Below are 12627 nucleotides of genomic sequence, written 5' to 3'. Positions count from 1 at the left end.
ATGTTCTTCAATACTGAATATAAACAAAGACTATAGATATAGAAATACGGTTCACTCCTATTAGTTATGAATGGGAGAAACTGCAACGCGCAATATGGCGTCCCGCCTTCTAAGTAGAAGAGCCAATCGCTAATTGATTAAGTCATTGCGTCACTGCAGCTGCCGTTAGAAGCTCCAGTTCCCATAGAAACCTGAGACTCGCGCTTATAGGACCGCACATGCGCATTGGCTAGTCTAGCCTGAAAAATAAACTTTTTTAACGCTAATTTGAGCATAAGAATCATCATTTATGGAACAGTTCATGTCAGATTTTGTTGTTGATTTGAAATATGTTATTTAATTGTGAGTTCGCTGAGCAGTTTTTGAGATTTCAGGATTCCCCCATTCAAATAGACTGGACTTGGTCTTGGATGGCCGAAATAGCTGCCCGGAGGTGTTGCAAATATGGCCGCCGAGTGAACGGACTTTCCTTGATAGGTACTTTGATATAAATCCGTTTTATGACAGCCACCATTTAAATGTTTAGGCCTGTATAAAAACGAGTAGAAACATAATTATGTATAAAAAAAAATGTATTATAATGTTATTATAAAAACTTATTTGTAATTTATATGTAAGTAGCTTACAAATCAATTAATTGTAACCTTTAATTATTATAATAATGTACCAACCGGTGTTTCCCTGTATAGTTTACAGCATTAGTTGAGAGATAATTGTTTTCTTTGAGGAAATTTGCCATGTAGCGGAGAGTGGGGTAAGATGAGCCAGTGGGTAAGTTGACCCACCCCCTGTATCTTGGCGACCGTAAACTTTTATTGTCATGTGACCATATATTTTGGAACCACCCATCATTTCTGCCGGACTGTGAAAAGGAGAAGCACATGGGAGGAGTGTAAGTCGCTTATTTACTTTAAAAACTGTTTTTGGCTTGTCAAAGTAAGATTTTAAAATAACAGATGTAATGGCTGTTTCATCAAAGCAAATTTGTCAAGGTCTAAAAATATTTATGATGCATATTGGTGATTTAGCAACATAGAAAACCATGCAAGTCATTTAGCTAAATATTAGCCTGAATTGGTAAGCTAGCTAGCTTTTCCTAAAATGGCAGCTATGGGGCAAAGTGAGCCAAATGCTGTGGGGTAAATTGAGTCAGCGTTTTAACTTACTTAAGGCACTGAAGTTAAGTTAAATCTCTGAAGTATAAACTGGTATAATTTCCATGTAATATTACGCAACTGGTTTATTTTGTCTTTTTTTTTTTTTTTGAGTTTATTTGATAGGAACAGTGTACAAGTACACCAAATCCTTCTCTGATATGAACCAGAAGATGCTTAATCATATACAATATATCTTTCCATCTATAGCCCCTAATGGCCTAACATGGTCGACATTGCAGAAAAACTACCATGTCAAGAACCTTTTGACTAAAATATTTATTAGTTTCAGTGACATTTATTCATTCATTCTAGTTTTTATTTAATTTTACTCAACAAACTCCGTTTAGTCTGTTTATGGGAAGGTTACAACTTTGGTGTTCAACATACTGTTTCAGAAATGCAAATAATTAAAGATATTGAAATTTCAACTTCATTTGGTTGGTTTTATGTTGTTTAAGTTAACTTTAAGAAAAGAAATATGAATATTTGTAAACAGAAATTTGATTATTAAATTAGTTTTTAAAAGAGGTAAATTATCTTTACAATCTAAAAAATGGGTTTGATTCAGATGGTCAGTTTACACCTGCTGACTCGGATCAACTTACCCCTAACCTGGGGTAAATTGAGCCACATGAACACTTTTTTATAAGAAGCCATATTTTTAGAACCCTTTGTCATAGATGTATTCTGATCATTTAAAATGATAGGAAACATCCTGAAATTACTTAAGATACTTTCATTATACTTCTGCTTAATTTTCCCTTATCTTGAGGACCAAAAATGGCTCATCTTACCCCAATCTCCCCTACTGTACCTGATAAGCCCCAAATTAATCAATATTGAATCGAAGTTAATCAAATCGCAAGCTTCTGAATCTAAATCAAATCCAATTGTGAAATTTGTGTCAATGCCCAGCCCTAGTGTCAATATTTTTTAATTTTTTTATTTTTTACTTGAAGCAAATGTTGTTTTCCATTGTCAGAGTGCACCAGAATGCTTCGTTTACATGTTAAAATCACAGAAATTTTCTCCTGGGCACCCAAACTTCCCCTCCAACAATTTAGTTCGTAAACATGTCACTTTTTCACCTCTATTGAGTTTGCAGGTATACATCTGGAGAGAGAAAGACGAAGCCGGAAAGGAGTTCTGGGATTGAAACTGATGGGAGTCTGAGGATTTTGAGAAACCAAGGGGGAGCAGAGTCATCTTAACAGCTCTTTTCTTTTGTAATGGGACAAAACCTTCACGCCGGTATCTCTGGCCCCTCTAATGAGAGGGACGCTTTATGATCCCTATAGCTCATTAACAAGCAACCTTTTTAATGAGCTTTCAGCCTGGGCTGGGGGAGGTTGGATTGAAGGGACCATATGTAGCTCTCACCCATCTCCAATTATCGCTGTTTCGGAGAATGAGAGAAAGATAGCGAAGCGTAAGGGAGGGCTCTAAAACGTCATTTACAACTGGTAATTCAGCAAAAAATTCCTGATTCTCTGAATCAAAGGTGATCGCCCTGGGACCTGCATCGCTTCTGCTCTATCAAAACCTTATACACCCACCTCAGCCACGCACCATTTGGTGGCCGCACAGTCCCAATTACATAATGTAACACGAGCTTCTGCGAGTTAAGATGGCCTCTGGCAGATGAAAACATTCCCAGGTGCCCTTTGTCTCTTTCGGGCCGCCTCTCTGCGCGTTTTCTCTAACACGTCGCCCTTCTGAGCTGGAACTGGCCTGTGTTTATCTTCACTGACCAATCACAACATCAGGGCGTGGTGATGGGTAACTGACCGTTCAAACCTGCAGGTGCGCATGGACTTTGAGATGTGTTTTGAGTTCAAGCACAGACCACAATAACCAGCACTGTTTCCGGGTGAGAAGAGAAAGTTTGTGGTTTTGGGGTCTCATGAAACCTGTTTGGTGGGAGTTGTCTGAATTCATTATACATGTCTTCACAATGCTCTCAAGACTTTCTTAATGGCAGATACTGACAGAAATCAGGCCAATGACCCCTTTAGATAGAGAGACAGAGAAGGGACGCCCTGTTATACTGTAATAAAGCAGATCTGTCTGTCTTTTAACACACATATAGCGCCATATTCACATGTTTACATATTGTGTTATGATGTTTAAATTGCATATGGGTCAATGTAATATTGTAATAAAATAATATTGATTCATCAGTTGTATTTATTAGGGTTTAATTTATTTTTATTTTTATTTTATTCAATTATTATCATTTTTTATAATGTTCTATTATTTATAAATGTTTTTGGATTTGTGTTATGATGAGGATTACATTGCAAAAGCATAAAAATAATACTTTTTATTCATTTATTTATCACCTGTAATAATTAGGGTAAGGGTATATTTATTTTATTATTTAATTTTCCATATATTTGCATTATAATTTACAAATGTTTTACATTTGTGTTATGATGCTTAAACCATATACATTAAAATTATATTTTTATATGTATTGATTTCACCTGGGTAATCACCTGGATAGATTAGAATAAGGGTACATTTAATTTGTTTTATTTCTAATTGAATTTTTTATATATTTTATTATTTATAGATAATATAAATTATAAAAAATAATAATTTGTATGCATATTGATTTATCACCTGTATTTATTAGGGTAAGAGTACCTTTATTTTTTAATTGATCAAATATTATATTAAATTAATTTATTTTAATTTATCATATAATAATATAATAATTGTCTTATGATGAATAAACTACAGTGTTAGTATATGGGTACATTTAATTTTTTTTATTTCTAATTGTATTTTTTATATATTTTATTATTTATAGATAATTTTACATTTGTGTTATGATGATTAAACTGCATAACAATAATAATTTGTATGCATATTGATTCATCGCCTGTATTTATTAGGGTAAGAGTACATTTATTTTTTAATTTATAAAGTATTATATTAATTTATTTTAATTTCTCATATTTTTGTATTAAATTTATTATTATATTTATATTTTTAAATTATATTATAATTATATTATAATAATTGTGTTATGATGATTAAACTGCAGTATTAGGGTAAGGGTACATTTATTTTGAATATTTATTATTTAATTTTTCATATTTAAAAAATATTATTTAATAAAGCTTTAATGTAAAAATACAATGTAGGAGAAACAACAATATTTAGCTGAATTTTTAAACCTCAGTTGTATTTTTAGCACTTACTGTATTTTTTTTTTTTTTTTTTTCACAAATATGTGTTTCAGATCAAACAGTGATTTGCAGGCCCTCTGCAGTAACACAGCAATCTCTCTAGAGGTCATGGACTTCTGCTCTAACTGCTGCTGTTTCCGCCTGAAATCACTTTCTTTCATAGAAAGATCAAAAGATGCCAAACCAGTTCTCATGAAACCTGATGTGAATTGTAAGACGGTTGGTGATTGGCAGACTGGTAGATTTACGGATAGTAGATCATATCACATACACATCTGTATGCTATTAAATAGCTGCATATCACTGCATTATTAGGAGGGTTGTGCATCCACGGCGCTTTATGTGGATGAATGACTGAGGTCTACTGCTGGACAAGCTTAATAGAGATAGTATATATGCAATTATGGTACAGAGACCTATTATTTTATGTTTTAAAAACCTGTTAATTACATTTTATGAAGAAGTGCCACTAAATTCCTCGTCTTTCTTCCCACAGGACCATTTCTGGTGTGACAGCATCAGTGAGGAAGGTTGTGTGAATGGGATAAACCACAGAAAAGCTCTCAAGTGTTTCTTTATCCTTGTTCCCAAACCTGCATCCAATATCATCCTCCTCCTCCTCATTGTGGTAACGTCCCTCCTTTCCTCCGCAAGGACCACAGAGAGAAACCTGAACCCTAAAATTACCCCCCCTGCCGCAGCGATGTTTTTGTGGCCTTGCGTGGGAGAGGAAGACAACAGTCCAGCTGTCCACAAATAGTCTGTGCTGGATGAACGGGTGACAGTGTCGTGGAGGGAGCAGCCGCAAATATGGGTTTAAACATGACCCATCTCACCACAAAAAACAAGGTGATAATCCTGTTAGGGCTGATGCTCAGAACTGTCACATTCCCAGCGGCTGTGGTGGAAGTGGTTTGGCATGTCATATTTTCCAAATCCAATGATCAATGATTTTTCTCCAAAAACAAATTCAGGGAAATGAGATGGGAGGAAAAATATATATTTTAAAACTTTTGCGTTCACTCGCAAAACATTCGCATTCCCACCGATTAACTTTGCGTTCACTTGCAAAACTTTGGCATTCCCCTGAGAAACTTTGTACGGAGGCTCTATAGGGACATGGTGAAGGAAAGAAATATGAGATGGAGGAAAAATTTTCATCAATGCTTTTGCATTCCCTTGCAAAATCTTTTGCGTTTCACTGAAAAACTTTGTGTTCACTCACAAAGAGTTTAAAAGGTTACGTTGTTTAAATAGCAAATGCATTTGCATTAGAGTTGTCAAAAGTACCGACTTCGGTACCTGTCGGTACTGAAATTTTAAAAATGTGACGCTGTTGAGTGGATTCGTAAAAACCTCTGATTGGCCATTGTGTTGACGCATTCATCGGATATGTCTGTGATTGGCTTCACAAGCACATGGAAGTGTTTGAATTTGAAAGCGTTTTAAAAGCGGGAGCGTTTGAAAGCAGGCGTCTATCAGTGGACTGGTCCGTGATAGACGCCTGCTTTCAAGTGCTCCCGTGTGTATCTGTGTAAGCGCGCAGTGAAGAGCGTCATTGATGACTTTTTACTATGTTTTTACAGTGTTGATCATTGTAGCCAATCACAGACATATCTGATGAGCATGTGAACACAATGGCCAATCAGAGGTGTTTACGAATCCGCTCAACAGCGCTCAAAGCGTCACTTTTTTAAAATTTCAGTACCGACTAGGTACCGAAGTCTGTACTTTTGACAACTCTAGCACCCATCTGTGCGCCCATAGCGTGCTGGTCTGAAAACGAGGCGCATTGTTGGCGTGTTACTATTTTGAGGAAACTGAAAATGACTGCGCCATTGACCAACTTAAACCTGGTCTAAAGTCAATGCCGCAATATTTTTTTGTTATTTAAAGATACACATACACTCTGCTTGTTACACACACAGGTACGTGCAGCAGCACACAAACATGTCAAATATTAAAAATAAAAGGATTACAATGTAAAAGATTATAAATATAAAAACGCTTTGGTGGAATCCGGCTTGTCCCGTAGATGGTCTGCTCGCGCGTGAGGTTAAAGCGTGCGTGTAAATCCGTTTCCTCGCTAGAGAAGCGTTCAGTTTTCCGCTTGCAAATTCTGCCATGTAAATAGCGAATCCACCATGGCACGAGCACAACTGGCTTTTAAAGGGAATGGGAGATAAGACTCTGATTGGTTTATTGCGTGCACGTTATGCCCCAAACACACCCATGACTCATTAAGAAAATAGGGACAATCCTTTTAGACCATGCACCGGGCGCGCAGACCATTTTTCCCGTCATTAAACTAGCATAAGTGGATTCGGACACGCCCTTAGTGCACTTGCGGCGTGCACTTTAGACTACGTGCTTAAAATAGGGCCCATCTCATATTTTCTTTTCATCCATTTGTCCCTTTAGGGGCTCCGTACTGCGAAAAGTTTCTCGCAAAATATCTCGGCAGAAAGCAAAACATTTGCGCAAGAGAATGCCAGAGCACTGACATATAATTTTTTCTTCCATCTCATATTTTTTCCATCACCATGTCCCTATAGGGTATGGTATATTTTCAGAGGAGAATTTTTTGTTGGAAAGCATAACTTAAAAAGAGCAAACCTGGTGAAATACACCATTTTTAAATATGAATATGACAGAATTGTAATCTTTGGGTGAACTATCCTTTTAAACCAGTAATTGATTGATTGACTGATTGAATATATGATTTAAATTAATTTATATTTCATTTTCTGCAGCCATTATTTCATTCTTCAGTGTCACATGATCCCTTAGAATTCATTTTGATATGCTGATTTGGTGTCCAAGAAACATTATTATTATCAATGTTGAAAACAGTTGAGCTGCTTAATATTTTTGTGGAAACTGTGATACTTTTTTTTTCTCCGAATTCTTTAATGAATATAGAAAGTTCAAAAGCACAGCATTTATTTGACAGAAATCTTTAGTAACATTATCAATGTCTTTAATGTCACTTATGATTAATTTATTGCATCCTTGCTAAATACTTTGCTTTTAAAAGGTAAATTCGCTTATTTCCACCACTAAATAAAAAAAAAAAAGAAGATGATTGTGACTTTTAATCTCACAATTCTGATTTTTATTGCAGGGGGGGGAGTCAGAATTGTGAAATTAAAAGTTGCAATCATCTTTTTATTTTTTTTATTCAGTGGTGAAAACAAGCTCCGATAAATTTAGAAATTGACTATATATAGAAACTGTGGTAAGACTTTACATAGTTCAAGCCCTGGTACAAATGTGGCCACAAATAAGGTCAAATTAGGTGAAATGACATCTATGCAACACCTCTGCTTTCCCACATACATGCTCTCTCTCTCTCACACACACAAGAGTTGTATGCCACTCCTTAATAACCTCCCAAACAAACTGCATGTGATACTGACAAGAAAAAAAAAGTGTGTGTGTGGGGGGGAATCACACAGCACCTGGTGACCTTTACTCTCACACAATGAGCAAGATACAGGTCAAAACAGCCGCCTGACGCCGGACAGACCAACTGGTTGGACTAGCCTTTGCTCCAAAGCAGAGCTCGCAGGTCTCATTGTCATGTTCACAATGCTGTGACCTGCCCTGAGGGATCAACCTATACTTACACAAGTTAACTGACTTGTCCTTCGCCCCCCAGAAAATTACACCTTTTTTGGTTTCTTGCACAGAAAGAAGGAGCATCTACTAAAAGGGTAGACTGGGAAAAGAAGGAAAGGAGAGTAAATGTAAAGTGTTTCTACTTATTCATTTAAATGTATTGCATGCCTGAATAGCATTCGGACACCAGTTCTTTCTACATATGTATGTGTTTAAACAGAGAGAGAGTAATAGGGAGACACAAATATAAAGAGTTAGAGATGGTTAAATAGAGTAAATACTGATAGTAAGTGACGTATTGAGGCAGGATAGTTAAATAGCAAGATATAGAGTAATTGTCTTTCTGTTCTTGACCTCTTGACCTTTTTTCATCCCATTCTAATGCATCCTTACATCGGGCACCACTGCGGTGCCTGGGAACCGACTGGTGTTAATTGATGCCTGTGAGCAGATAGACTCTGGGTTTGGGTCGTGGGAGCAGTAGGGGTCGTGGACGTGCCGGGAGAGTAATAATGTTCTGGGCGGGTCAGCAACCTTTGTCGTTGCGACATAATCCTCTCTAACTGAAAGACCATATGTAGCTCACAGAACATATAAGCATCAATAACACGAGTTAATGGTGAGCGCTTGCTCACATCCGTCTCATTATGAGCTGTGTTTATTTAGCCCCTGTAAGCTTGTCTGAATGTCTTTAGTAAGGCGCGAGCAGCCAGTGAAAGAAAGGCAAAGTAATGTTTCGAGGATTTGATTGGTACAAATGGGTAAAAATTGGTACAAATTTGTTTACCTTCAAATTAACCTATTTAATATCACTGCTTACTTTTGTGACCAAACTTTAGTTTGAGGTTCCACTTCATATTGTGTCTTTATGTACTAGAATTGATATCATTTGATACAATGCACATATTTTGTACATACATGTTTTTAAAAAACTGCATGTAATTACAGCTGTAATTAATTTCTGTATTTAAATCTATAATTTCACTGTTGACCCTTCCCTTACCCCTTAAGCCACCATTAAACTTACCACCAACCCTGTCCTAACCTTACCCGTATCCCACCTCAACAGCAGGAAAAGTGTTTTGGAAGCATGTTTCTGCCACTGAATAAAAATAAAAAAGGTAATTGTTACTTTTTATCTCACAATTCTGTTTTTATCCGGCAATTGCTGGTTTACATCTCGCAACTATGATTTTTTTTTCTCTGAATTTGCTATAAACAGTTACAAGTTATAAAGTCAGAATTGCAAGATGTTAACTCGCAATTGTGAGAAAAAAAGTTGCAATTATTTATTATTATTAATTATTTATTTATTCTGTAGCGGAAACTATGGAAGCTTGTTTCTACCACTGAATAAAAACAAAAAAGGTAATTGCAACTTTTTTCTCGCAATTCTGACTTTTTTTTTCGCAATTGCGAGTTTATATCTCACAATTCTGACTGCTCTCAGAATTGTGAGATATAAACTTGCAATTGCGAAAAAAAGTCAGAATTGCAAGATATACACTAGCAATTGCGAGGAAAAAAGTCAGAATTGAGAGATATGCGAGAAAAAAGTCAGAATTGTGAGAAAAACGTCAGAATTGCAAGAAAAAAGTCAGAATTGTGAGATATAAACTTGCAATTACAAGAAAAAAGTTAGAAATGCAAGAATAAAATCAGGATTGCGAGAAAAAAGTCAGAATTGCAAGATATGAACTCAGTCAGAATATGAAAAAGATATGAAAAAGTCAGAATTGTGAAATAAAAAAGTCAAAATTATGAGAAACTCGTAACTGCGAGAAAAAAATCTGAATTGCGAGAAAAAAGTCAGAATTGCAAGATATAAACAATTGCGAGTAAAAAGTCAGAATTGCAAGATATAAACAATTGCAAGAAAAAAGTCAGAATTGCGAGATAAAAACACAATTACAAGAAAAAAGTCAGAATTGCAAGATATAAACAATTACAAGAAAAAAGTCAGAACTGCAAGAAAAAAGTCACAATTGCGAGATATAAACACAATTGCGAGAAAAAAGTCAGAATTGCAAGATATAAACAATTACAAGAAAAAAGTCAGAATTGCGAGAAAAAGTCAGAATTGCGAGAAAAAAGTCAGAATTGCGAGATATAAACACAATTACAAGAAAGAAGTCAGAATTGTGACATATAAACACAATTACAAGAAGTCAGAATTGCAAGAAAAAAGTCAGAATTGCGAGATATAAACACAATTACAAGAAAAAAGTCAGAATTGCGAGATATAAACACAATTACAAGAAAGAAGTCAGAATTGCAAGAAAAAAGTCAGAATTGCGAGATATAAACACAATTACAAGAAAGAAGTCAGAATTGCAAGAAAAAAGTCAGAATTGCGAGATATAAACACAATTACAAGAAAAAAGTCAGAATTGCGAGAAAAAGTCAGAATTGCAAGAAAAAAGTCAGAATTGCGAGATATAAACACAATTGCAAGAAAAAAGTCAGAATTGCGAGATATAAACACAATTGCAAGAAAAAAGTCAGAATTGCGACATATAAACACAATTACAAGAAAGAAGTCAGAATTGCAAGAAAAAAGTCAGAATTGGGAGATATAAACACAATTGCGAGAAAAAAGTCAGATATGCAAGAATAAAATCAGGATTGCGAGAAAAAAAAGTCCGAATTGTGAAATAAAAAGTCGCAATTATATTTTACATTTTTTATTCTGTGGACAAAACAAGCTTCCATAGTATTGCAATACAACATGAACATAATAAGTACATTGTACCAAACAAATGTTTTTTGACGGTAGTAGGTTTCATAGTAGGCCAACTTTTGTTCTGTGACCGAGCAGGTCAGTTTCTAAAATATGACGTTCCACAATCCTGTGTGGTTTGAAGGTTGTAAGAATACAAATTGCATCTGACTGAGCAGTTGGAATGAGTACATAAAATGAATGGGCTTTTATTAATTGTTTTAAATTCATGACTTCATTTTTAAATCTAGAAATAAGCATTGTTATCAATAAATATTTTCTTAGTTATCTCTAAGGCTCACTTGACTGACTGGACAGCGAGGCATTTACTTTCGGTTTCAGACAATGTCACTGTCTGTCAAAACTTGTTAGGGAAGTATCATAAAACTTCATAATAGACACAAAGGTTATAGATTGTAAAACAATTTAAACATTAAATGAAACAAAAAGGTAAAAAAAGAAAGAAGAAGAAGAATATTATTATTTATTGAATTATCACTTCCTTTAAAAATAAATATTGTTAGCCACTGTCTATTGGATCTTATGCAATAAGTAATGACTCTATTTTAAAATAGAAAAGGTACAGAGGTCGTTTTATTAGGCTATTAAAACAGCTGGGAAGAATTTGGGTTCAAACGTGTGAATTGAGAATTAGAATTGAGAGGTAGTGCCATCTAGTGGTGGGTGTGTTATTTCACACACAGGGATGTTGATTTTGTTCAAATAAAATTCCCGGGTGTATAAATGAAAGAATATATATTTTAAAGGATGTTAGAGATTCGTTGACACCTATATTTTAATTGTTTTTGTCCCAAAATATCACTCAATGGCTTGCTATGTTGGTATCGAAGCTAGCTATTTTATTTGCTAACAACGGACAATTGAATTGAATATTAGCATGACTAACTTAAATGGATTAGCAGCCCAGGAAGCCAAGATAGTCTGACATTATCATATACGTCTCAAGTTTCTACGCCTCCCAGGCCAGTAAACATGAGAGGGTGGGAATTAAGTGGGATGTGCTGCTCCAAACTTTTCTGAGGCAAAGCTTAGAAACTTCAGCACAGGCTGTGACAGAACTGACGCATCTGATCCTCTCTACTGATCTGAAGAGATGTCTGAGTTAGGCTCCATTGACAATCCTGTGAAGTTCAAGGATCAAGACTTTGACGCCCTGCTGCAGAATTGTCTCAAATCTGCTGTTCTGTTCTCAGACACGGTGTTTGCAGCGAACCAAAGCTCCCTCGGTATTCCTGTGGATCCTGATCCTAAAAAGGCAGTAAAGTGGCTGCGCCCAAAGGTAACTTTAAAGTTGACTACTATGAAAATAGTATTTTTTTTATCATCATGGATTTATTGATTTTCCAAAAAAGAATGGTATAGGTTCAGATTGTGTCTATGCCGTGAATTTACAGAAGATTGATTTAATTGGTAACAGTGTATAAGATTTAATTGAGTCATTATTGACATTTTTTTGACAATTAGTTACTAAAAGACGCATCACAAAGTGAAGTAGAAAAGGAATTTTCACTGATAACAAGCTAAAGCCCACAGAACTTTATGGGGTCATTAAAGGTGATGTTGCACCTCGAGGGAAAATTCAGTTTACACTGTTAAAAAAAGCCACTAAATCAAGCCACTGAAATTACAAACTTTAATTACTGCCTTAAATGTTTAAGGTAAAATCAGAGTTACAACCTACATTATTTTACCCACTTCTTGAATTTGTATATGGTTAAAGAATATATGACACATAGAATCAATAGAAAAGTTAAATAGATGATATATATATATATATATATATATATATATATATATATATATATCACATATCACATCTAAAGGAAATCTGGATACTCAGGACATTCATTGCTTTTATTTTTAAATAATTTTATTAGTATTATTTAAATGTATACCTAGAAAATACATGCAA

The 12627-nt window shown here is 35.1% G+C and overlaps 1 protein-coding gene across 1 annotated transcript in view; it reads left to right on the top strand.

Annotated features, from left to right (window-relative positions):
* Positions 1-11516: 11516 nt before the first annotated feature.
* capn12 (calpain 12) overlaps positions 11517-12627 on the top strand; it is a 29023-nt gene continuing 27912 nt past the window's right edge. The window contains exon 1 of the mRNA XM_051871080.1: positions 11517-11994. Coding sequence (XP_051727040.1) covers positions 11809-11994 — 186 coding nt within the window. The 5' untranslated portion in view covers positions 11517-11808. The remainder of the gene's footprint in view (positions 11995-12627) is intronic.

Source organism: Ctenopharyngodon idella, chromosome 18, assembly GCF_019924925.1.
Source record: "Ctenopharyngodon idella isolate HZGC_01 chromosome 18, HZGC01, whole genome shotgun sequence".
NCBI classification, from domain to species: domain Eukaryota; kingdom Metazoa; phylum Chordata; class Actinopteri; order Cypriniformes; family Xenocyprididae; genus Ctenopharyngodon; species Ctenopharyngodon idella.
The sequence above is the reverse complement of the archived record's forward strand: the minus strand, read 5'-3'. Positions and strand labels throughout refer to the sequence as shown.